Here is a 27,804-nt window from a genome sequence, read left to right as displayed (position 1 = left end):
ATTTCTGTGCTGTACATCTTTAGACAAATGGGTACAATCCCCATGAGACAGTAGGATCTGAATTTTAATGGTTCCTTTCCTTCTCTGCCATCGCTTTGTTCATCAGTAAAAGGGGTCTGGGAGCTGGTCACATTTGTCACCATTTGGAATGTTTGGTATCAAGCCCCTTCCTGGATTTAATGTCAACACTGCAGCAGTTTAAAGAGAGATGTAAAGGGTCCCTAAAGCACTTCCGTGGCTCTCCCCTGGAATGCCTACCATGTCAGAGTTTCTGTTATTTACTCCATCCAGGGTTGTGACTGCTAAGGCCAGCATTGATTACCCACCTCAGGATTGTCTCTACAGAAATGGCCAGAGATCTGGCCACTGACCCGGGGACAGGGGGGTGGGGGGGGGGGGGGGGGGGGGGTCCAACCACTGCCCCAGGAGTCAGCTTGCTGGATGCTGAGCTGGTGTTACATTTCCCCATCAGTGCTGGCCTTTTAAGGATAACACCTTTCTGGAAGTGAAATATACAGAAGGTGGAATGTCTGACCAATCACCCCAGGGTCGTTGAGAGTTTTGGTTTACCAACATTTAAGGACCAGCCTCTGAGTTGTGATTGAGGTGGTAGTGCAGAGAGGTTTTCATTGGCAGGCCAGGTTCACAGGATGGGTCTTACTCCCCAAGACAGGAGTGAGCAATATGTAACGGTTTGTAATGAAAGGCAGATAGAGAATGTGGCCCAGATCACCAGCTTTCAGGCAGACCATCAGAGACCGGGTTGTGACCAGGGTTTAGAGGTCAGAACCCTGCATGTCCCAACACACTGACTCCATGGGAACTTCCCAACAGGTTTGTACAATTGACTCCCTGCACTACAAAACCATTGAAAACATCTGTGACTCCAGACTACAGTCGGAGAGTTCAAGCATTTCTGACTGACTGACCTAGATGGTTTAACCCTGATAAATATGAAATGATGCATTTTGAAAGTAGAGTCATAGAGATGTACAGCATGGAAACAGACCATTCGGTCCAACCCGTCCATGCCGACCAGATATCCCAAACCAATCTAGTCCCACCTGCCAGCACCCGGCCCATATCCCTCTAAACCTTCCTATTCATATACTCATCCAAATGTTGCAATTGTACCAGCCTCCACCACATCCTCTGGCAGCTCATTCCAAATATGAATCCCCCTCTGCGTGAAAAAGTTACCCCTTAGGTCTCTTTTATATCTTTCCCCTCTCACCCTAAACCTATGCCCTCTAGTTCTGGACTCCCGACCCCAGGGTAAATAGACAAAAACTTTTCCCTATCCATGCCCCTCATGATTTTATAAATCTCTATAAGGTCACCCCTCAGCCTTCAATGCTCCAGGGAAAACAGCCCCAGCCTAATCAATCTCTCCCTATAGCTCAAATCCTCCAACCCTGGCAACATCCTTGTAAATCTTTTCTGAACATTTTCAAGTTTTACAACATCTTTCCGATAGGAAGGAGACCAGAATTGCACGCAATATTCCAACAGTGGCCTAATCAATGTGCTGTACAGCTGCAACATGACCTCCCAACTCCTGTATTCAATACTCTGACCAATAAAGGAAAGCATACCAAATGCCTTCTTCACTATCCTATCTACCTGTGACTCCACTTTCAAGGAGCTAAGAACCTGCACTCCAAGGTCACTTTGTTCAGCAACACTCCCACGGACCTTCCCATTAAGTGTCGTTGGCTGGCCAGCATTGATAGCCCATCCCTAGTTGCCCCTTGAGAAGGGGGTGGTGAGCTACCTTCTTGAATCGCTAGAGTCCACCTGCTGTGGGTTGACCCACAATGCCGTTAAGGAGGGAATTCCAGGATTCTGACCCAGCGACAATGAAGGAACCGTGATATATTTCCAAATCGGGATGCTGAGTGACTTGGAGGAGAGTTTGGAGGAATTCCTTCCCGAAGGGAATTGTGGTGGTTGTGTTCCATATATCTGCTGCCCCAAGTGGTCATGGGTTTGGAAGGTGCTGTCTGAGCATCTTTGATGAATCTCTGCAGTGCATCTTGTGGATAGTACACACTGCTGTTACTGAGCGTCAGTGATGGAGGGTGTAGATGTGGTGCCAATCAAGGCAGGCTGCTTTGTCCTGGATGGTGTCAAGCTTCTTGAATGTTGTTGGAGCTGCCCCCATCCAGGTGCAAGTGGGGAGTATTCCATCACACTCCTGACTTGTACCTTGTAGATGGTGGGCAGGCTTTGGGGTGTCAGGAGGGGAGTTACATGCTGCAGTATCCCTCGTCTCTGACTTGCTCTTGTCGTCACTGTGTTTATGTGGTGAGTCCAGTTGAGTTTCTGGTCAATGCTAACCCCAAGGATGCTGACAGTAGGGGATTCAGTGATGGTAATACCGTTGAATGTCAAGGGGCAGTGGTTAGAGTTTCTGTTATTGGTGATGGTCATTGTCCGGCATTTGTGTGGCACAAATGTTACTTGCCCCTTGTCGGCCCAAGCCTGGACATTGTCCAGATCCTGTCGCATTTGAGCACGAACTGCTTCAGTATCTGAGGAGATGCACATGGTGCTGAACACTGTCTAATCCTCAGTGAACAGCCCCCACTTCTGACCTGATGGCAGAGCAGCTGAAGATAGTTGAGCCTAGGACCCTCTCCTGAGGGACTCCTGCAGAGATGTCCTGGAGCTGAAATGACTGACCCTCCACAACCATCTTCCTGTGTACCAGGTATGACTCTAACCAGCGGAGTGTTTGCCCTCAGTACCCACTAATTCCAGTTTAGTCAGGGCTCCTTGATGCCATACTTGGTCAAACGCGGCCTTGACGTTTCGGGCTATCCCTCTCCCCTCCCCTCCCCTCCCCTCTGGAATTCAGCTCTCTTGTCCATGTTTGACCCAAGGTTGTAATGAGGTCAGGAGCTGAGTGACCCTGGGGGAACCCAAACTGGGCGTCACTGAGCAGGTTATAGTTGAGCAGGTGCTACTTGATAGCTCTGTTACTGACACATTTCATCACTTTCCTGATGCTCAAGAGTAGACAGATGGGGCAGGAATTGGCTGGGTTGGATTTGTCCTGCTTTGTGTGTACAGGACATACCTGGGCAATTTTCCACATTGTCAGGTAGATGCCAGTGTTGTAACTGCACTGGAGCAGCTTGGCTCGGGGAGCGGCAAGTTCTGGGGCACATGTCTTCAGTACTATTGCTGGAACATTATCAGGGCCCATTGCCTTTGCAGTATCCAGTGTCTCCAGCCGTTTCTTGATGTCACGTGGAGTGAATCAAATTGGCTGGAGACTGGGATCTGTGATGCTGGGGACCACTGGAGGAGGCTGAGATGGATCATCCACTCAGCACGTCTGCCTGAATATCGTTGCGAATGCTTCAGCCTTATCCTTTGCCCTGATGTGCTGGGCTCCTCCATCATTGAGGATGGGGATATTTGTGGAGCCTCCAGTGAGTTGTTTAACTGCCCACCTCCATTCATCACTAGATGTGGAAGGACGACAGAGCTTATATCCGATGTATTGGTGATGGGATCGCTTAGCTCTGTCTATCACTTTCTGTTTATGCTGTTTGGCACATAAGTAGTCAGCAAGTGGGCAGCACAGTGGCACAGTGGTTGGCACTGCTGCCTCACAGCGCCAGAGAGCCTGGTTCAATTCCCACCTCAGGCGACACTCTGTGTGGAGTTGGCACATGCTCAGTGTCTGTGTGGGTTTCCTCCGGGTGCTCCGGTTTCCTCCCACAGTCCAAAGATGTGCAGGTCAGGTGAATTGGCCATGCTAAATTGCCTGTAGTATTAGGTGCAGGGGTAAATGTAGGGGAATGGGTCTGGGTGAGTGCGCTTCAGCGGGTCAGTGTGGACTTGTTGGGCCGAAGGGCCTGTTTCCACACGGTAAGTAATCTAATCTAATCTAATCTAATCTAATCTAATCCTGTTTGGTAGCCTCACCAGATTGACACCTCATTTTTAGATGATGCCTGATGCTTTATGATGCGTGAAGACTTTTGTTTAACCCCTGGATAATGATACCATTTTCTTAATAATGTGTTCAGTGACTAGGTGCAGCATTACCTGCCCAGCCCTGATCACCCAGAGGACAGTTAGGATTCAGCCACATTGCTGTAGGCCAGACCTGGTAAGGACAACAGATCTACCACCCTAAAAGAGAACTTTAGTGAAATCAGATTGTTTTAAAACATTAATAAGAGCCACACGGTGACCACGAGGCTGGTTTTCAATCCCAGAGTTTTACTGAATTCAAATTTTACCATCTGCCATGGTTTTTCCCAGAACGTTAACCTAGCTCTCTGAACGTCAAGCTCATGACCCCTGCCCCACTGTCTCCCCACACCGACCACACCCTCAACACCCCCAACACCAAGTGCCCTGCCCCTTGCCTGTCCCCAGATCTTCCAACTTGCTGAGACCCCTCTTTCAAACTAGACTCTTTGAGGACTCTTACCCCTCGACCAGACTAGACCCAGGTCAACTAGCTGAGCCTCCCAATTGACAGCCCAATGCTCCCAACTGGGGAGAAAATCAGTGATGAATAACAATGACCATGAAATCATCGTCAATGCTGGAAAAACCTATTGGGTTTACATCATCTGCCATCCTTCCCTGGTCTGGGCTACAGAACCACAGCAATGTCGTCTACTCCCAACAATCCTCTGACTAGCCCAGCAAACCCTCATGGGCAACTAACAGGAGATAATAAACATTGTCCTTGCCAGAGAGACACACCATCGCCCAGGAAAAGCAGAGGCTTGTATGGAACATAAACTGAACATAATTCTCTGCAACTATGCTTTAAATATGTACAACTGGCCCTTGTTTCAATCAGCTGTTGGTGCGCCTTCAAATCACCAGTTGGAAAGGAGGGCTTAATATTCAGTTCCAATAAGAACAGATCGTGCTGAAAATATTCAGCATCTTGGCTGGTATTTCAGAGTGAGAAACAGAGTTTAAATAGAATGCATCCCCTACTTCAGAAACAAATACAGATCCAGGGGTAAAGTGGGTTTCTGGCCGCAATGTGGGGCACAGTGAGAGAGGGTTGTGGCTCAAGAACAAAGCCTGTCCCAGGCACAGAACAGGGACCTCTAAACAACCACCGATGGGTGGTTCCTCCATCCTCACTTTTTGTTTTCATTGTTGATTTTTTTCCCCCCAGCTCTTAACTCATCGCACGTTAAATTCAATCGTCAGTTTGAAACTCCCTTTTTTTTTTACAAACAGGTTTTCAGTAATAAGGACACCCCACCCCACCCAACCCCCTCGGTGCTGGTGACCCATAAATCACACTTTTTATTATCACTAGGAGAACACTCACTAAAATCAATCATCAGCCTGATTCAAGCTGATACAAACATTTGCTGTTTCGCACGAGCAATGCTTTCACTCCAACAAGTTTCAAACAAACACATTCATTTCTGAACATGAAACCCACAATCAGAAAATCAAATGGAGGCCATTCCCCCCCTCACATCCGTGCTTCTAAAGCCCCTCTGCCAGTCCCACTTCCTGTCTCTGTGACCTATGCCCCCACCCCACAGCACTCACAGCTCTATCAGGGGCACGGGGGCTCGATGGTTAGCACTGCTGCCTCACAGCACCAGGGACCCTGCTTCAGTCCCAGCTCTGCGATGATACAGCTATTTGCTGTGAAATATATTTTGGAGGGGACCTACTGGAGCTGTATAAAATCGTGAGTGGTATGGATAGGGTGATTGACAAGGTCTTTACCCCAGGGTAGGGGAGTCTAAAACTCGAGGGCAAAAGCTTAAAGTGAGAGGGGAAAAATTTAAAAGGGACCTAAGGGGCAACTTTTCCCACACAGAGGGTGGTACGTGTATGGAATGAGCTGCCAGAGGATGTGGTGGAGGCTGGTACAATTGCAACATTTAAAAGGCATCTAGATGGGTATATGAATAGGAAGGGATTAGTGGGATATGGGCCAAGTGCTGGCAAATGGGACAAGATCAGATTGGGATGTTTGGCCAGCGCAGTTAAGTTGGACTGAAGCATTTGTTTCTGTATGACTCTATGACTCCAAGGCTGAGAACTCTGACATGCAGCCAGGATTTGAAAAGTCAACCATTTAATCGCATTAATTAGCCTCAAGCCAAAAATGTTAACATTTACAAATAAAATTACATTAAATATCTATTCTTAGTAGGTCAAGGACAGAAAATATCCTTTCCTTCCATAATGCTACAGTCACTGAGTGAGCACAGCACAATATCCAAAAGCACTCTGTTCTACAATGAATGTTCTGGTTCATTCTGGAGGGTGATCTCTCAGCCTGACTCAGTCCTAACCTGTTTTACATCGCTCTCACTCTGTCTATCCTGAGGAGGTCTGGGATTGAACCTATGGATGTCTCTTCATTCTTGGAACAAAGGGCAAATGTGATTCCAAAGAGTAGGAAGAGAGATGGCAGTCTGCGGGGGATTGACCACAGTGCGGGGGCAGGAGGGAGAGGGGGGGGTTGTTATTCCACATGAGCAGCACCGAGGCAATGAAATATCTGTGACACCACCTCATGGACATGACCTAGACATGCAGCTTCACTTTGCTAACATTCTCTGGTCTGGTTAACACAGTTAACCACATGCAGAGAATTGGCAAGGCAGCCAGATAGAGAGGCAGATTCATCATTATTTAATCATCTCTTTTTTAAAAAAAACTACAAGGTGATTTGGGAGACTGGTCACAACATTGGGAAAAGCAGGGGTCACCCTGACATGTTATAGTGTGTGGAGCAGGAGTAGTATGGAATAAAAGCATAGCGGGTCCTATCCAAATACAAGCAGAGTTCCAAGGAGCCATACTGGACTCAAACATCAACTCTCTTTCTCTCTCCACACAGCTCCGACCCGCTGAGTTTTTCCAGCATGTGGTTTTCATTTCATTATGCCAGAATCTGCAGTATTTCACTTTTATTATGGGAAGGAGATCTTCTGACCCAGGCCCATCAGCTGGGCTGGACATGGAAGGTATCCACGTGCAAACCCCCTGGAACCACAGTGGCCAGTGTATAAACCTCATTGTTTACACCAGTCACAGATCCCATCTTCATCTTAGCACTAATGTCACAGTGATACAAAATACTGACCATTGATGTTGGAATTACGTTATCCAGTTTAAATACCTGGAACCGTTATGGACAGAAGACATCAAAAAGGAACTAAAATACTGACTCAAAATAGACACTGGGTTCACCTGCCCACACAATTAGATGCTGCTTATGTTAAACATTGAGCAACTGTTTCATAGAGTATGGGGGCGGGGGTGAGAAATGGAAGAAAAAATAATGAGTATTTTTTCTAAGATACAATTTTCCTAAAAGCATTTTTAAAAACATAATGGGAGAAACTTGCTGAGCTATAGAAATGACGGGTGCTATTTCTGCAGTTGGTCCAACAGCTGGTTTGCAATGCAGTGTGGTACCAACAGCGCAGGTTCAATTCCTGCACTGACTCAGTGAACTGTGAAAGTCTTTCCCTCCCCAGGGCATGGTGACCCTCAAATTAACCCCTCCACCCCCACTCCCTCTTCAGTCATCTCTCTCTCTCTCTCTAATGGGAGAGCAGCCCCTGGTCTGGGAGGACTACGTTAATTTACCTTTTACTTCTACATACTGGTGAATGCGTAAGCTTTCCAAAGTGGTATCATTTATCAAAGGACCACAGCCAGAAACAAAACAAAACAGTACAGGGACAAGAAACTACAAACCAGCTAAGATACAAGGCAGCTCAAGGTCTGTAATTTAAAACAATTCAAGCAAAGTCAGCTGTTTTACTCCATTTAAAAATAGCACATTTCCTACCTTATCCATCCGATCATCCTGGACTCCAAACTTGCCTCCATATCCATGGGATGCCTTTGGCCCATCAGCTAGTTCTTTCTGTTTGAGAGATTTGTGCTCCTGAGAAACATTTTCCCTCAACTCATGCAAGCTGGATGAGCAAGATAGAGACAAAATAAGGAGAGTTGAGCTATAAATGTCACACAAGGCACACTGGAGCCAAATAAAATCATTGCTTTTGGCAATTTACAATCTAAAATGTCTTGACCTACTTCTCAGAATGTAGTGGTACGTGTGAGAAATCCCCATGGACTAGTCCAACCCAACTGGAGATCGATCAAGGTCATGAGTTTACCCAATGGATCAATAAAGGTTATCGATTCAGTCTAGCAATCCTCTTCCTCTCTCTTAGTCCACTATTCTTCAGGCAAATTTCAAATCCAAGATAGTTCCCTGCAGAAAACTGCCAGAGTGATACACAGACCAATGTGATCCAGGAAAATACTTCACTGTCTCCCCAGGGTCACGCCAGATACAGTCGCACTAGAACCCCATCAAACTGAAGCATTATTTCCTTACTTCAGAGTTCAATTCCACTCACAAAAAAAAAGCAAAAAGTCCTAATTACTGGTTGCACCTGCACAGCAACATTTTGCTGTACCAGGTCACCCAGGATGCTTCTGTAACTCAGACCTCTATAATATCGCACCATTTAAATAAGATGTTTGTTCTATTCCATCTGTAAAATAGACAATTTCATATTTTCTGATATTATACTCCCTATATTTGCCAGATCTGTGCTCAACTACTTAACCTATCTGTACCCCTTTGTAACTTCCTAAAGTCCACTTCAGAGCTTCCTGTCCGACCCAGCTTTGTGCCAGTTTTTCAGCCATCTTTTCAATCCTTCCATCCAAGTCATTTCTCGAAATAAACAGCTGTGGTCCCAGCACCGATTCCTGCGGCACACCACTCATTACAACTTACCAACCTGAAAAAGATTCACTTATGACTTCTGTTTCCTTATAAAATTCTAACCAGCCTACACAGAGGAACTGCAGGAAAGACGCTCCCAATGACTAGAGAGTCCACAACCAAAGGACACAGGATAGGTCACTTAGGACTGAGAGAAGGAGAACTTTCTTCACCCAGGGAGCAGGCAGCGTGTGGAACTCTCTGCCATAGAAAAGCAGTTAAGGCCAAAACATTGACTGTTTTCAAGAAGGAGTTGAATACATTCTTAGGGCTGAAGGGATCAAAGGGTATAGATGGAGAGCAGGAACAGGGTGCTGAATTGAATAATCAGCTGTGATCATATTGAATGGTGAAGCAGCCTACTCCCATTCACCCTGTTAAACAGGCAAACTTCAATCTGAGAGCTTTTATTTTCTGCCGTGACCTTTAATGGAGCACTTTATCAAATACCTGCTGGAAATTTATACAAAATGACTTAAAAATGCAGTACTAACCAATTGTCAACCAACCATTCAGCACTCTCACCTTAACAATATAAATGTTGGCTTTCTCTTTAAATTCTATTCCTTACAATTTCTCATGAGTACAAAATCAAAAGGTTTGAGATTTTTTCCAAACTATACTCAGTTTCTGTATTACCAAACAATTATAAATAAACAATCTTATAACCTTTACAAATTTAACTGTGCTCAACAGCCAGCTAAAATAAAACCTTTATACTGTGGATGCTGGAAATCTGGAATAAAATCAAACTGCTGCAGAAACTCAACTAGTCTGGGAGCATCTGTGGAGAGAAACAGAGATAATAACAAAAAGACCAATATGACTTTTCTTCAGAGGAAGTTTGGACTTTGGAAAGTTAAGCTTTTCTCTCTCCACAGTTTAGATTAGATTCCCTATAGTGTGGAAACAGGCCCTTCGGCCCAACAAGTCCACACCGCCCCTCTGAAGAGTAACCCACCAAGACCCATTTCCCTCTGACTTATGCAGCTAACACTATGGGACAAATTATCATGGCCAATCCACCCTAACTTGCACATCTTTGTGACTGTGGGAGGAAACCCACGCAGACACGGGGAGAATGTGCAAACTCCACACAGACAGTCACCTGAGGCTGGAATTGAACCTGGGATCCTGGCGCTGTGAGGCAGCAGTGCTAACCACTGAGCCACCGTGCCGCCCCAGATGGCACGGTGTCAGACCTAATGAGTTTCTCCAGCACTTTGTTATTATTTCTTAAATTAGCTTGAATATTAATAATGGTCATCATTTGTCCAAATTCTCAGACATAGAAGGAAGGTAGAGCTGTTAAGGACAATGATGTGTGTGAACTGTAAAATCCAGTATTTAAATGACCTTCTAAATATGAAAAGAGCTTATTTTCCAGAATTCAAAACTATATAAAATAGCCACCTTTACAAATGGAGATTACACAAGTCAGCTGGAAACTTTGTTGCTCAGGCAACATCACTTTATTCGTATTGTTGCTTGTGGGATCGAGCCATGTGTACACTAACTAACATGTTATTGACACTTCAAAAAGATTAAAGGAACACAGGAACAGGAGGCGGCCATTCAGCCCCTCCAGCCTGTCCTGCCATTCAACGAGATCATGGCTGACCTGTGTCCTAACTCCATGTACATGCCTTTGTCCCATATCCCTTAATATATTTGCTTAACAAAAGAAAATCAATCTCAGATTTAAAACCAACAACTGATCCAACATCCGCTGCCATTTGTGGAAGGAAATTCCAAACCTCTCCTACCCAGTGCTTCCTGACATCTCTCCTGAACGCTCGAGCCCTAATTCTCAGATTATGCCCCTAGTTCCAGAATCCATAACCAGTGGGAATAGTTTGTCTTTTCCTGTTAATACCTTGAAGACTTAAATCAGATCAACCCTTAACCTTCTAAATTCTAGAGAAACAGGTCTCATTTGTACAATGTCTCCTCATAACATTAGAATAATATCTGGATTTTAGGGGTCATCAACCAACATTGAGAGCTGGAGAGGGTGGATCGATGAAAATCTTTATCCCAGGGCAGAAATGTCAAATACTAGGGGGCACAGATTTAAGGTGAGCGGGGGGGGGGGAAGCTTAAACAAGCTGTACGAGACAAGTTGTTTTTAAACATAGTGGATGGTAAGTGCCTTCAACACCCTGCCAGGGAGAAGCAAAACACCAACAATTACATGGCATTTAGACAGAGACATGAACAGGCAGGGAAGAGAGGGATTTGGGCCAAGTGCAGGAAGGTGGGATTACTTTAGTATGGCATTATGGTCAGCACAGACATGGTGGGCTGAAGGGCCTGCTCCTGTGCTGTACTGGTCTACGTATATGCTGCACTCACTCTAAGGCCAACACGTCCTTCCTAAGAAGTGGTGTCCAGATCTGCTTATTGGAGAAAAATGTTTTGAAAACTCCCTTAGAAACACAAGTTTTCATCTCAATTCATTCCCACAGTTTTACTTCAGTTGACACTGCCTGAAGATTCTAAATGGGTTCAAAGCACGTTATAGAGAGCAGCCAGCAGAGCTTCCCAATTGATGCACTGAACATTCATCTAGGAAACAGCAATCACAGATTTACTTCCTGCTCTGAGAGCACAGGATCACTTCCAGGCCGGACCGAGGGAAGACAGCACTCTAACCAGGTCCAAAGGAAGGCTGGACGACCATCCAAGCCCACTTTCAGCAGCCAATCCCACAGCAGTTATTGTGAAAGCCTGGAATCCAGGCCCCTCACATGCTCACAAAAGAAACAACAGCTTTTTTTGAACCAATTACACAGCAGAACCATTTAAAATGTCAGCACTGCAAACATCCTTCACATGAAAAGCTGTTTGTGTCCCTTACACATGTTAAACAAACAGGAATGGGTGCAGTTAATCAGTCAACACTGCAATGCCCAAGGGGAAAAGATTAGAAAAATGCATACACATTTAAGTAGGGCATCTGGAGATTAGCATCACTAGTTACTATCACAATATGCCAGGGACCATGTGGTACAGCAAATACAGCAAGCCTCCATTCAAAATAAATATCAAATTAAGGAGACAGTGGAGAAGTGAGCTCAGCTTAACTTACAAAAATCCACAAATCTGCCCCAATACAACAGCTTGTTCCATTTTTGATTCCATTGTAACTCAGTCAGACAACACATTCAAATCAAGGTTAAAAGTACAGTGGAGGCTTACTGCGCAGTGTACAGGAGAAATCAAAATCCTTCACGGTTAAACTGAAAATAGGCACAATCAAATTTATGTTGGATTCAAATGATTGGCTTTCACAGGTCAGGATGAGGTCATTCAGCACTAACAGCTATTCATGACCTCCAGAACCTTCTCCAAATGCCTATAAACAGATCTTTTTGCAAATAGCTATCTAACCAGTACCCCTTCCCACATGCCCCCCCTCACCCCCACTCTCAAAACCCTTCACAGGACCTGCCTTTTCTTAAACTGATTCTGATAAAAACCTTCCAAGAGCCACCTACTAAAACGCTTCTCTTAATTTCCTGCCTCATTATTTTTTTTAAAATTGGAGTGGAGCTGAAATACAAATCCTCCATTTTCTTCCCCGCCTGGTCATTGCCAATAACTCAGAACTTTTCAGAATGGTATCACATTTATTCTGGTCATCACTGATCCGTCTAATCCCATCTTTCAGCACTTAGCCCCGAGCTTCATATCCCACCATTGAGCAGAGATGACAAGGAATTGATTCTTTCTGACAGGAGTGAATCTGTGGAATTCTGTCAAGTTTGGGTCATCAAGTCTATTCAAAGCCGAGATGTTTAGTCAGGAAGGAAATCCAGGATTACAGGGAAAAGGTAGGGGAGTGCATGTGAGGATTATTAGATCAGCAACAGTCTCGTTGAGTGGCATGGCAGCCTTGATGATATTCTTATTACAATGTTTCTTTGGTCATTGGGTGTGGGAGTTGCTGGTCAGGCCCGTATTGATTGCACATCCTTATATCACCCAGAGTCAGCCACATTATCATGGTCTGGAGTTATGTGTCGGCCAGACCAGATAAGGATGGCAGATTCCATTCCCCAACAGACAGAAATGAACGAGATAGGTTTTACCCTGGTCACCATTAGGCTAGTTTCTATTTTTAATTCCCATTTTGTTTATAAATTCAATTTAAAATTTCACCAATGGTAGGATCTGAACCCGTATCCCTAGGGTGGGTTTCTAGCTCACTAATTCAGTGACTTTATCACTATACTACCAATTATTATGATGATGCTGCCTGACCTGCTGCGCTTTTCCAGCAACACATTTTTCACCTCTGATCTCCAGCATCCGCAGTCCTCACTTTCTCCATTATTATGATGAGGCCCCATTTAGAATATTGTGTCCAGTTTTGGGCCCCACACCTCAGGAAGGACGTACTGGCACTGGAGCGTGTCCAGCGGAGATTCACATGGATGATCCCTGGAATGGGAGACCTAACATATGAGGAACGGCTGAATATCTGGGGACTGTATTCATTAGAGTTTAGAAGGTTGAAGGGAGCCCTAATAGAAATTTACAATATAATGCAGGGCTTAGAAAGGGTGGATTCTGGGAAATCGTTTCCGAGAGGTGGGGGTCAATTTAGAATGGAAACAAGGAGACATTTCTTCAGCCAGAGAGTGGTGGGCCTGTGGAATTCATTGCCACGGAGTGCAGTGGAGGCCGGGACATTAAATGTCTTCAAGGCCGAGATTGATAAACTCTTAAATCTCACAAGAAATTAAGGGTTACGGGGAGAGTGCGGGTAAGTGGAGTTGAAATGCCCATCAGCCATGACTAAATGGTAGAGTGGACCCGATGGACCGAATGGCCTTGCTTCCACTCCTATTTCGTATGGTCTTATTATTACTGAGAGCCTGTAAATCAGGGAAATCAAATATTCAATTCAAATTACAAGTAGCGCAAGGTTGGCTAGGTAAGAATGTTACCAGAAGTGGTCAAACAACAGAGAGGCTGACCCAGCACGTGCTGCCTGAAAGGGTCAAACACTCAGTGGCAGCTTTCAAACAGAGAACAGAACCACAAAAAAAAGACAGGTGTCACTCATTGAAAGTTCTTCTAGAGAGCTAGTACAAGCACAATGGACCAAAAGGTCTCCTCCTATAAAACCTGATCGACAAATCTGATTGGACCCAATTATATTCTCAGTCCCAATAAGAAGTCTCAATGCTGTAAACTCAATTCAGTCACCGGAAAGAACCCAAACTACAAACCTGCATCACCAGAATAATCCCAGTCAGGAATTCCCCAGACTTCCTGGTAACTCCCATGCTAATAGCTCCTGATGCAGAGTTCTGGCTTCAGTACAACCAGCTGGACATTAACATTACAAAATAGCTCAATCCATTAAAGGGCAAGAGGTCCTGCCTGACTCTCTCTGACTGTGCAGGTTGAATGGTGTTCAGAAGCGGGCAGACCATTGCTGTGGTAGATTTACCCTCCAATCCTGACAAGCAGACATTTTGTCTTCACAAAAGGAGTGCTTTCTCAGGCTGAACACCCAGTGTGGTATATATTGAGCAAGGGATGAGGGCAAAACATTCCTCAATATTTGGGGCTTGTTAACTGGGTGGGGTAAGGGCACATTAGGAAAGGCTACATTGAGCAGACTAAAAGATAACAACTTTCCCATTATTGGCTCCCTCAGATTAACAAAGCTGATCAGTGGACAGACCAGAACCTGATTTTTTCATGTGAGTGAGCCCCCAGACAGGAATTCTACTAGGAACATTCATTGCTTCATGTGAGGGAATCGAGGTAACGAGAGGTCATAGATTTAGGATAGAAATGAGGAGGGATTATTTCTCTCAAAGGGCCATGAATTGGAGGAATTCACTCCCCCAGAGTGCAGTAGATGCCATAAGACTAACATACAAGAGTAGAATTAGGCCATTCAGCCCATCAAATCTGTTCTACCAATCATCACAGCTGACATGTTTCTTAAGCCCCGTTCTCCTGCCTACTCCCCGTTTTCCTTGATCCCCTTTTTGATCAAGAACTTACCTATCTGTCTGAAATACACTCAATGACCTGGCCTCCACAGTCCTCTGTGGTAATGAGTTCCACAGATTCCCTACCCTCTGGATGAAGAAATTCCTCCTCATCTCAGTTCTAAAGGGTTGTCCCTTCACTCTGAGGCTGTGCCCTCAGGTCCTAGTCTCTCCTATCAGTGGAAATATCTTCTTCATGTCTACTCTATCCAGGCCTCTCAGTATTCTGTAAGGTTCAATCAGATCTCCCCTATTTCTTCTAAACTCCATCAAATACAGGCCCAGAGTTCCTTGACTATTCCTCATCTGACAAGTCCTTCATCCCCGGGATCATTCTTATAAACCCCCTCCAACAGCAGCACATCTTTCCTTGGATACAGAGCCTAAAACTGCTCCCAATGTTCCAATATCAATCTGATCCGGGCCTTGTACAGCCTCAGCAGTACACCCCTGCTGTTGTATTCTAACACTCTCGAAATGAATGCAAACATTGCATTTACCTTCCTAACAGCCAACTGAACCTGCATGTTTAAATTCCCAGCAAGGTTAAGTTTAAAAAGGAGATAGATTTTTACTAGTGTTCAGGAAAGTGGAGTTGAGCCTGAGATGAGATCAGCAATGATTGGATTAAATGGGCAGCACTGCTGCCTCCCAGCGCCAGAGACCAGGGTTCAATTCCCACCTCAGGTGACTGTCTGTGTGGAGTTTGCACGTTCTCCCCGTGTCTGAGTGGGTTTCCTCCGGGTGCTCCGGTTTCCTCCCACAGTCCAAAGATGTGCAGGTCAGGTGAATTGGCCATGCTAAATTGCCCGTAGTGTTAGGTGAAGGGGTAAATGTAGGGGAATAGATCTGGGTGGGTTACGCTTCGGTGGGTCGGTGTGGACTTGTTGGGCCGAAGGGCCTGTTTCCACACTGCAAGTAATCTAATCAAATCTAAATAGCAGAGCAGGATCAAGGGGCTGAATGGCCTCCTCCTTCTCAGAGTTCTTACATAACACTGAAACAACTCAGTGACCAGACTGGACAGGCCCTCCCATCAGTCAGATAGTCCGACTCTAATTGTTTATTTGGATAATTAGTACCATACACAGCTGTAGTTAACTAAAACACTTGATAATATGCACAGCCACAATTGCACAGATATTACTGAACAATGTTGACCAGTTCAGTGTTAAGTTTCTAGCTTTTGGGAGGTTTTGTGTTTAAATTTGTTTTTCATTTCCCACCGTCTCTTCAACTTTACACCCACTCGGTGAGGGACCACTAGCCAACAACCATCCACCATTCCTTGTAACAGCTAAAAAAATTAGATTCGACTGAACTAGCCAAGTCGGCCATTTTAACCTGGATTTTCAATCTGGTGAATTTGACTATTTTTGGTCGTGATCCATGGCTCAGTGGTTAGCACTGCTGCCTTACGGCACCAGGGTCTCAGGTTCGACTCCAGCCTCGGGCAACTGTTTGCACATTCTCCTTGTGTCTGTATTCGTTTCCTCCGGGTGCTCCGATTTCCTCCCACAGTCCAAAGATGTGCAGGTCAGGTGAACTGGCCATGCTAAACTGCCCGTAGTGTTAGGTGCATTAGTTCGAGGGAAATGGGTCTAGCTGGGTTACTCTTCAGAGGGTCGGTGTGGATTGGTTGGGCCGAAGGGTCTGTTTCCATACTATAGAGAATCTAATCTAATCAAGTTAGTTTCCTTGGGATAGATAAGGAGAAGAATTACAGCTCAACATTTGGGGTCAGCCTGAAGGTTGATGACGATACACCCACATTGCCCCAACATTTTGACCAGATGACAGAAACTTTCATGGATCTGGCCCTAATTATCTGATCACCCAATTCAAAATCGGGAACTAACTGCCATATGTAAAAGATATACGAAGTTGGGAAAACCTAAGGAACATGATATTAAATCCTGAGCAATCGCTTCTTGAGAAGGAAACAGGAATCCCACTTCACATCAAACTGCGGCGATATCACTCACCATCCTGACTTGGAAATATATCGCCGCTCCTTCATTGTTGCTAGGTCAAAATCCTGGAATTTTTTCCGTAAGGGCGTTGTGGGTCTACCCACAGCACATGGACCACAGTGGTTCAAGGAGGCAGCTCACCCCCACATTCTCAAGGGCAACTAAGAATGGCCAATAAATGCTGGGCCCAGCCAGTGACACCCACATTCCAAACAAGTGAATCAACACTTGAACAAGGTTGCAGGAATATAACCTTAAGACTCTCCTCATTATTTTGTCGATGGATGCAGAAAAGACTAAGTCAAACCAGTACCTTCTAAAAGTCATTGCAACAAATACTTCTGTGTAAGATGGTGCAATGTGTGAAGAGTACTTCACAATCATCAACAGAACAGACCATGACTGACTGGCTACGAAAAACCATTTTCATTAATTGACTACATCTGTTTGAATGAAAACCAGGAGATGCCACAGCCCAGAACATTTCCTCCAGTGGCAAAAAAAATCTTCTCCATGCCAGTGAGGTAAAGAATAAGGAAGCTGGCCAATCCCCCAGCCACAACCACTAAGGAACAACTTACTTTATATGGGCCTGATGTCCTGATCCTTGAACTGACTTGGCTCCCCATCGCTGTTCTTTTTCAGACAAATCATTCTGGTTAAAACAAAAAGAGAAAATAGTAAAAAAAAACTTTCATCCAGCCACATGCACACAGTAATGGGAAGAAAATGTTAACAGTGGGAGAGCAGTTTACTATTCACTGTAATTTATTTGACCGGACACAGTGTTGTAAATTTAATGTGGTGAACAGCCTCATTACATTGTACCACTGCTTTGACACCAGGCCAAGGTACAACTAATAATTTAACAGATGAAATCAAAATGTTAGTTGCTTGGAACTTTAAATGAACAATTCAACTTCAGGGACATTAGTAGCGTGGGAGCAGTTCTGGTTTCCAACTTGGACAGTCTCGGGTTTGTGTCTCAAACAGAAACCTGTGGCTCAGACTACTATACAGTCCTGAGGAACCGTACCACCGAGGTGGATCTTTACAGACACATTGCCCCGACGGCGCTGTCTGGTAGATGCACGTGATCCCATGGCATTATTCCAAAGAACAGCAAAGGGGTTTTGATCTGGCGTCCTGGGCATTACCTATCCGTTAGCATGGCTGAACACAGGTGATCTGGTCAGCATCACTTCACTGCTTCTGACTCCTGTATTTCCCCCACATTAAAAACAATGAAATAGACAGACTGTAAAACCCTTTGATTTATTCTGGAGTCACAAACAATGCTATGGAAACACAACTGGGTTTCATCGTGCTTTTATAAATATTAAATACTCATTGTCTGTCAGATTTGTACTGATCCACTCTGTACTGCCAGTGATTACTGATCTTAATTTTAGACACTACAGCTATTAGATTTCTTTGAGTGATATTTTGCACAGGTTCCAAGTTTGAAGTGATGAAGCAGACAAGTACACAACAGCCAAAAACTGCAGATGGTGGAAATCAAAAGAGCTGGAACAAAGAGAACTGGAAAAGCACAAGTCAAGCAACACAAGACCATTAAAAAAAGGTAGACCATTCAGTCCATCAAGTCTGTTCCACCATTCAATAAGATCATGGCTGATTGGATTATCCTCAACACCACTTTCCTGCCTTTGCTTCACAATCCTCAATTCCTTTACTGATTACAAATCTGTCTATCTCAGCCTTGAATATTCTTAATGACCTAACCTTTACAACTCTTTACAGTCAAGACTTATATGGAATCTCTACCCTGAGACAGGACATTCCTTATCTCCATTTTAAACGTGCAACCTCTTATTCCAAGATTCGACTCTTTGTCACAGATTCTCCTACAAGGAGATATAACTTCTCTGCATCTAGCCTGGCAAGGACCTGTCAGAAAAAGAGCATAAGGTATAGGAGCAGAATTAGGCCATTTGGCCCATCGAGTCTGTTATACCATTCAATCATGGCTGATATGTTTCTCAACCCCATTCTCCTGCCTTCTCCCCATGATCTTTGATCCCTTTACTAATCGAGAACCTATCCATCTCTGTCTTAAATAAACTCAGTAACTTGGCCTCCACAGCTCTCTGTGACAATGAGTTCCACAGAGGCACCACCCTCCAACTGAAGAAATTCATCCTCATCTCATTCTAAAAAGGGTTGTCCCTTCGCTCTGAGGCTGTGCCCTTGGGTCCTAGACTCTCCTCCTTGAGGAGGCATCTTCTCCCCGTCCACTCTATTCAGGCCTCTCAGTATTCTGTAAGTTTCAACCAGATTCCCCATTTATCCTCTAAACTCCAGTGAGAAAAGGACCCAGTGCCCTCAAACACTCCTCATATGACAAACCTTCATATCCGGGAACATTCGTGTAAACATCCTCTTGACCCCCTCCAATGCTAACGCATACTTCTGTAGATACAGGACCCAAAAATGCTCACAATATTCCAAATGCGGTCTGACCAGAGCCTTATACAGCCTCAGCAATACATCCCTGCTCTTGTATTCTAACCCTCTCGAAATGAACGCAAACACTGTATTTGCCTTCCGAACCACCAACTGAACCTGCACATTAACCTGAAGAAAATCCTGATCTCGGGCTCCCAGGTCCCTTTGTGCTTCAGATTTCCAAAGCTTTTCCCCATTTAGAAAATAGTCTATGTCTCTATTCTTCCGACCAAAGTGCATAACCTGACACTTTCCGACACTGTATTCCATCTGCCATTTCTCTGCCCACTCTCCCAACCTGTCCAAGTCTTTCTGCAGGGAGAAAGTGAGGACTGCAGATGCTGGAGATCAGAGCTGAAAATGTGTTGCTGGAAAAGCGCAGCAGGTCAGGCAGCATCCAAGGAACAGGAGAATCGACATTTCGGGCATAAGCCCTTCTTCAGGAATGAGGAAAGTGTGTCCAGCAGGCTAAGATAAAAGGTAGGGAGGAGGGACTTGGGGGAGGGGCGTTGGAAATGTGATAAGTGGAAGGAGGTTAAGGTGAGGGTGATAGGCCGGAGTGGGGGTGGGGGCGGAGAGGTCAGGAAGAAGATTGCAGGTTAGGAAGGTGGTGCTGAGTTCGAGGGTTGGGACCGAAACAAGGTGGGGGAGGGGAAATGAGGAAACTGGAGTAATCTCAGTTCATCCCTTGTGGTTGGAGGGTTCCCACGCGGAAGATGAGGCACTCTTCCTCCAACCGTCGTGTTGCTATGGTCTGGCGATGGACGAGTCCAAGGACCTGCATGTCCTTGGTGGAGTGGGAGGGGGAGTTGAAGTGTTGAGCCACGGGGTGGTTGGGTTGGTTGGTCCGGGTCTCCCAGAGGTGTTCTTTCTGGGCAGATGAGATGACCTGGGGTGTGCAGTGATTCTGGGCAGAGGAGATGTAGCCTGCTCTACATTGGGGAGACAGGCCACCTACTTGCGGAACGTTTCAGAGAACACAGAACACATGAATAGTTGTGGTCCCAACACTGACCCCTGTGGAACTCCACTAGTCACCAGCTGCCATCCTGAAAAAGACCCCTTTAACCCACTCTCTGCCTTCTACCAGTCAGCCAATCCTCTACCCAGGCCAGTACCTTGCCTCTAACACCATGGGCTCTTATCTTATTTAGCTGCCTCCTGTGCAGGTCCTTGTCAAAGACTTCCTGGAAATCAAAATATATCACATCCTCTGACCCTCCTCTGTCTAACTTGCTCATTACCTCCTTAAAGAATTCTGACAGGCATGACTGTCCCTTGATGAGCCCATGCTGATACAGCCTTAGTGTGTCATACCCTTCCAAGTGCTCCATAATCTCATACTTAACAATGGACTGTAAAATTTGACCAATGACGGAGGTCAGGCTAACTGGCCTATTGTTTTCCATCTTCTGCTTCTCTCCCTTCCTAAACAGAATGATACTTTTGCCATTTTCCAGTCTCTGGGACCCTCCAGTGATTCTTGTATGTTTCAGAAAGTCAGTTTTCATTCTTCTATATTTCAATGAAAAAAGACCCAATCTACTCAACCTCTCCTCATCAGACAGTCTGTCCATGCCTGCCATCAGCAGAGTGAACCTTCTCTGGAATGCCTCCCATACCTATCTATCATTCTTTCGATAAAAACGCTTAAAGCTGTTCACAGTATTCCAGGTGTATAGCTTTAGCAAAACTGCTCTATTTTTATTTCAAAGGGAATGGAGTATAAAGGCCAACATTCCAATTCCCTTCCTTATCAACCACTGAACTTGGGTGCTAACATTCTGGAATTTACTTACAAGGATTCCTAAATCGCTCGGTTTTAGAGCTCTCTGCAGCCTTGCTCCATTTAAATAATATTCAGCTCCTCTACGCTTTCTGACAAAGTGCATAATTTCACACTTTCCTACATTTTTTCCATCTGCCAAGTCTTTCCCCACTCCCGTAACCCATTTGTATCCCTCTGCAGACTCTGTATCATCCTCACCACTTGCCTTCCCACTTTCTTTGTGTATTTACAAACTTGCCAATAGTACATTCGCTTTATTTCATTCAAGTCATTAGTATATATTGCAAATAATTGTGGTCCCAGCACTAATCCCAGTGACACTCAACTAGTTGCACATTGCCAGCTGGAGAACGTCCCCATTATCCCACTGCTCTGTCTTCCAATCATTAGCCAATCCTCTATCCATGCTGACACTGTACCGTCAATACCATGGGCACCTATTTTGTTGAGCAGCCTAAATTTGTTATACTTGACCAAACACTGTTCATTACTTCCTCAAAGAATTCTAACCAATTTGTCACACAGGATTTCCCCTTCATGAAGTCACACTGGCTCGGTTTGATTATATTATGTATTTTTAAATACTCAGCTATTATATCCTTTAAAAAGACTCTAACGTTCTCCCAAGAACAGATGTTAAATTAACTGGCCTATACTTACTGTTAAAAACCAGAAGAGCTGCAGATGCTGTAAATCAGAAACAAAAACAGAAGTTGCTGGAAAAGTTCAGCAGGTCTGGCAGTATCAGTGGAGAGAAGCCAGAGTTAACATTTCCAGTTCAGTCACCCTTCATCAGAGTTGGTTCTGAAATGTTAACTCTGATTTCTCGTCACAGCTGCCAGACCTGCTGAATTTTTCCAGCAATTCCTGTTGGGTATAATTCCTGTTGCTTTGCCTCCTTCCCTACTTAAATAAGAATGTATGACATCAGCAGTTTTCTAATTGTCTGGGATTTTTCCAGGATTTAAGAATTCCTGGGAGATTACTACCAGTGCATCCAGTATCGCCATAACTACTTCCTTTAATATACAAGGTGCATCCCATCTGGTCCAGGGGACTTGTTGGTATTCAGCCCAATTAGCTTCCCTTGCACCTTTGTCTCCAGTGATAGTTATCATGTTTATTTCCTCCCCACCTATAACCCCTTGTATTTGGGAGTGCTATCAGCATCTTATACTGGGAAGAGTGATGGAATTTATTTATTCAATGCCTCTGCTATTTCCTGGTTCTTCATTATTACTTCCTTGACCACATTTGTTAAGGTGCTCATAATCACTTGGCTTCTCTCTTCCTAATTATATATTTAAAGAAGTTCTTGCTATCTGCCTTGATATTATTTGCAAATTTATCCTCTCCCCTTTTCTTTTTGCTCATTATCTTTTGGTCATTTGTAAAGTTTTCCCAATACTCTGGTTTATCACTAAAATTTGCCACATTGTTTTGTTTTACTTTTAAAGTGATGCTGTCCTGAACTTTGTCAGTTAATCAGAGTTGGCTTAAACCCTTCTTGGGATCCTTCTTTCACACCAGAAAGAGGCTTTGTTGTGAGCCATGAATTATTTTTATAAACATTGTTCCTGAACTGGTTTTGTTGTTAAACTTCTTTCCCAGTCCACTCCTGCCAGCTCTAACCTCATTCCTCTATAATTACATGTATTTCAGTGTAACACAGTAGTTCCCGAATTCAGTTCCTCCCTCTCAAACAGAATGCTAAATTTTACCAAAATTCGGAGATGCCGGTGTTGGACTGGGGTGGACAAACTTAAAATCTACACAACACCAGGTTTAATTGGAAGCACGCTAGCTTTCAGAGTGACGCTCCTTCATCAGACTACCACCTGGTGTTGTGTGATTTTTAAAATTTTACCATGTCATGATGACTGTTATCGAGGCAAACTTTTATTCTGACATCATTTATTAAACCTGCCTCATTACACATCTGGTTAGAGACAAAAAAATCTGCAGATGCTGGAATCCAGGGTAGATAAGTAGGAGGCTGTAGGAGCCCAGCGAGGCAGGCCGCATCTTTAAAAACCACAAATCCAAAATAGTCTGATTCCTAGTTGAAGCCATAATATATTGTTCAAGAAAACTGTCCCAACTCTCTAATCTTCCTTGTGGTCTCATGTTCCAATCTGACTCCCAAACTACATGAAGGTTAATGACACCCACGATCAATGTACAGCCATTGCTACATGCCCTCACTTCCTGCTGAGTTATTCTCTGTCCCACTGTATAGGGGTTGTTAGGGAGCCTATACACCACTCCGACCAGTGTCTCCTTCGTTTGTTTGTTCTCTTTCTTACCTCCACCCATTTGGATCATACATCTTCCAATCCAAGGATATTTGAGGACTTAGTTCTTTGAGGAAGTGACCAAGTTGTTAGATGAAAGAAGGGCTGTTGATGTCATATACATGGACTTTAGTAAGGCGTTTGATAAGGTTCCCCAAGGTAAACTAATGGAGAAAGCGAATTCACATGGTGTGCAGGGTGTTCTAGCTAGGGGGATAAAGAACTGGTTGAGCAACAGGAGACAGAGAGTAGTAGTTGAAGGGAGTTTCTTGAAATGGAGAAAGGTGCCCAGTGGTGTTCCACAGGGATCAGTGTTGGGGCCACTGTTGTTTGTGATACACATAAATGATCTGGAAGAGGGCACTGTTGGTCTGATCAGCAAGTTTGCAGAAGACACAAAGATTGGTGGAGTAGCAGAAAGCATAGGGGACTGTCAGAGAATACAGGAGGATATAGATAGACTGGAGGGTTGGGGGGAAAAGTGGCAGATGGTTTTCAATCCAGACAAATGTGAAGTGATGCATTTTGGAAAGTATAACTCTAGAGCGAATCATACTATATATGGAAGAGCCTTGGGAAAAGTTGATGAGCAGAGAGATCTGGGAGTGCAGGTCCATTGTACCCTGAAGGTTGCTGCACAGGTGGATAGAGTGGTCAAGAAGGTATATGGTATGCTTGCCTTCATTGGACGGGGTATTGAGTAGAAAAACTGGCAAGTCATGTTAAAATTGTACAAGACATTGTATTCTAAATGCGGCCGAACCAGTGTACAGTTCTGATCGCCACATTACCAAAAGGATGTGGACGCTTTGGAGAGGGTGCAGAGAAGGTTTACGAGGATGTTGCCTGGTATGGAGGGTGCTAGCAATGAAGAGAGGTTGAGTAGGTTAGGTTTATTTTCATTCGAGAAAAGGAGATTGAGGAGGGACCTGATTGAGGTTGACAAAATCATGAAGGGTATAGACAGGGTGGATAGAGATAAGCTTTTTCCCAGGGTGAGGGATACAATAACGAGAGGTCATGTGTTCAAAGTGAGAGGTGTAGAGTTTAAGTGGGATACACACAGCCAGTACTTCACACAGAGGGTGGTGGGTGACTAGAACACATTGCCAGCAGAGGTGGTAGAGGCGGGCATGGTAGATTCATTTAAGATGTGTCTATACAGATGCATGAGTAGGTGGGGAGCAGAGGGATACAGATTCTTAGGAATTGGGCGACAGGTTTAGACAGTACATTTGGATTGGCTCAGGCTTGGAGGGCCGAAGGGCCTGCTCCTGGGCTGTAAATTTTCTTTGTTCTCTTTGTTCTTCTTTGTTCACATCCTTCCAATAGTGTGGGAACCAGAACTGCACACAGTACTCCAGCTGTAGCCTCACCAAAGTCATGCACAGCTTCAATATAATTGCCCTATTTTTCCAACTGCTCTATTAACCTGTGGATTAGGGATCAATGGACTTACACTCCAAGGCCCCTCTGTTCCTCAGTGTTTCCCAGTGTCCTGTCATTCATTGGATAACCCCATCATCTGGTTTTGTCTTCCAACATGCATCACCTCACATTTCAGGGTGAAATTCCATCAGCCACCGATCTGCCCATCTGACCAATCCACCCGTATCCTCCAGCCAATCTTCAGCTCATTCACAAATTTACTTCCCATTTCCCACATATTCACATCTCCATCATTGATAAACAACAAGGGACCCAACACTGATCCCTGCGGGACAACACTGTACACCGGGCTCCAGTCACACAAACATGCCCCCCCCCACACCCTCTGTCCCCGGTCACTAAGCCAATTATGGATCCACCTTGCCAAGTTGCCCTTGATCCTATGAGCTCGTACCTTCTTTGCGAATGTCCCTGTCAAAGACCTTGCCGAAATCTATATAAACTACACCAGCTGCACTGCCCTCATCTACACATCTTGTCACCTCTCAAAATTCCATCAAATTTCTGCAACAAAGCCACACTGACTATCCTGACCAAACCTCGCCTCTTCAAGTGGAGATTGATCCCACGGCTCAGATTTGTCTCCAATAGTTTCCCTCCCACTGGTGAGAGACTCACTGGTCTGTAATTTTGTGGCTTCTCTCTTACTACCTTTCTTGTAAAGTGGATCTGTTAGCTGCCCTGCAAGCCCTGGGGTTAGAGCAGAAAGAAACATTTAGATCAGGACTTCAGTGATTTCCTCCATCGTCTCCCACAGCATCCTGGGATAAACTTCACCCAGACCGGTGAGGTGTCTCCTCTTGAAGCCTGCCAAAACCTCCAATATCCCCTCACTCCCAATGTCAATCTAATAAAGGGCCTCTCATTCCCTCTTGCTCAATTGTGTACCTACATCCGGTTCTCTGGAGTGAAGGAAGACATAATAATCATTTAACATCCTCCCAATATCTTCCCTTGGTCCCTACCTTTTCCCAAGGTTATCCTCCTCCCTTTACTTATAGAATGCCTTGGGACACTCCCTAATCTTACCTGCCCTCTCTTTACCTTCGTAAAATTCCCTATTTCTCTTTCTACACTCTCCAGGGGCCTGTTATTTTGGTCCTCTGGACGTGTTACATGTCTCCTGTTTCTTTTATGTGCAGTCCTAAATATTCCTAAATATTCCTGAATAAACCTTCCCAGTTTGTCAGTATCCAAAGCCGAGCACAGATCAGGAATAATGTCATTGGCTGCGAAGTGCCTCAAGACATCCTGAGGCGTAATCTCAGTGTCAGCTCGTCCTTTTGAAACTATGAATGAAAACCAAACACTCACCACAAAGTCAGGGTCTGTGTCCCAGTCATCGCCATCGTCTGATGCTGTCACAGAAATAGTCCGACCAGCAGCAGCTTTCCACATCTGGAAAAGACATGAATAGCATTAGCAACCAAAAGCCTGCTGCTCAGCACAACACATTCCAATCGCAAAAGGCAACGTGAATCCTACAAGATCTCCACATCAACTCAAGTGAAACACCTTACAGCTTTGACCAGGAGACTGCAAACTGCTCTACACTGGGAGAGAAGACAGTACAAACATTCACAGGAGAGAAATAAAATCACATCTAAAGTAAATTGCCAGCAGTTAGTACCTCCTGAGCATTGTCTAATTTCACAAAGAGGGTCAAAGGAAAGCAGCAATGTCAGCAAGGGCAGCTATTCGATCACAACCAGAAACAATGTGCTCAATGGTCAGAGAGAAGCATCTGGAACCATCCTGAGTCTTCGGCCAGGCTCCCATTAAAGTGCAGCACAAATTCAGAAGCAAAATACGCTGGGAATCAAAAGCCACGTGCAACTGTAATAATTATAGTCTCTATTATAGGACAGTCAGAGTCTACACAGAGGAAAGAGTATACTTCACCCTGTCCATTGACGGAGAAGTGTCTTTTTTACCTACTGGCCACTTTCAGCTCATTCTGTTCACTCTCACTTTCGGACCAGGGTCAAGATCTCCAGAAAGACATGAATCTGAATCTCAGGTGGTTGGTTAAGAATGCAAGATCTGAGCAAAGAAATGCCTCGAGATCCCACCCTTTAGTGAGCACTCCAGTAATCTGTGCTCTCAATATGGGGAAATAGAGGCATCCACAGGCCATTCAGCCCTTCGAGCCTGCTGTACCATTCAACATGGGTATGGCTGACCTTCCACCACAACTCCATTTACTTCAACTCCCTTCGCACCCAGAAATCTCTCGCTGATCTGTCTGGATCATATTCAATGACTGAGGACCTACAGCTCTCTGGGGTAGAACATTCTAAAGATTCACAACTCTGACAAAGTACATTTGTCCTCACTTCAGTCTTCAATGGAAACCTCTTTATTCTGAGACTGCCACCTTGTATTGCAGAGTTCCAGTCGTGGGAACATTTTCTCAACATTCACCTTTCGAATTTTTTCTGGACGTGTTTCAATGAGATCAATGCTGTTTCTTCGAAGCTCAAAGCAATATAACCTTAGCCGATTCTTTTGTTTCATCTAGGGATCCAGTCTTCAACAGGAATCAGTCTGGCAAATCTTCAGTGCAATCCCTAGAGGGCAAACAGCTCTTCCTTAGAGAAGGAGACAAAAGCTACACACAATACACCAGGTGTGACCTCCCTGATGCCTTACTCAAGACCTCTTTGCTGATACGCCACTCACTTTGTAACAACAGGCAGTATTCGTTAGGCGAGATATAGGCATCACTGGCTGGTGGAACAATTAATGCCCATTCTCCCCCCCCCCCCGGAGGTAGTGGTACTGAGTTGTCATGCTTGACGTGTCAGGATAGCAGTGCTATTAGGAAGGAATTCCAAGATTTTGAACCAGTAATGAAGTGGAAATACAGCTTTTCTTTCACATTGCTTGCTGTATCTGCAAATTAACTTTTGACGATTCGTGGATACTCAGATTTAGACCATGCAAAAAAGAAATGCTTATTTTATTTCTCTTACTAAAGTAGCAAACCTCTTACCTTACCCTCCACAACCTATTTGCGCTGTTTTTTTTTATTCTA

At 44.7% G+C, this 27,804-nt stretch overlaps 1 protein-coding gene across 1 annotated transcript in view; it reads right to left on the bottom strand.

The window, feature by feature from the left end:
* Window positions 1-27,212, bottom strand: part of LOC140493852 (src substrate cortactin-like) — an 87,977-nt gene extending 60,765 nt beyond the window's left edge. Inside the window, 4 exon segments of the mRNA XM_072592826.1 lie at window positions 7,823-7,952; window positions 17,348-17,421; window positions 26,082-26,165; window positions 27,192-27,212. Coding sequence (XP_072448927.1) covers window positions 7,823-7,952; window positions 17,348-17,421; window positions 26,082-26,165 — 288 coding nt within the window. The 5' untranslated portion in view covers window positions 27,192-27,212.
* Window positions 27,213-27,804: the final 592 nt, after the last annotated feature.

Source organism: Chiloscyllium punctatum, chromosome 22 (genome assembly GCF_047496795.1).
Source record: "Chiloscyllium punctatum isolate Juve2018m chromosome 22, sChiPun1.3, whole genome shotgun sequence".
NCBI classification, from domain to species: Eukaryota; Metazoa; Chordata; class Chondrichthyes; order Orectolobiformes; family Hemiscylliidae; genus Chiloscyllium; species Chiloscyllium punctatum.
The sequence above is the reverse complement of the archived record's forward strand: the minus strand, read 5'-3'. Positions and strand labels throughout refer to the sequence as shown.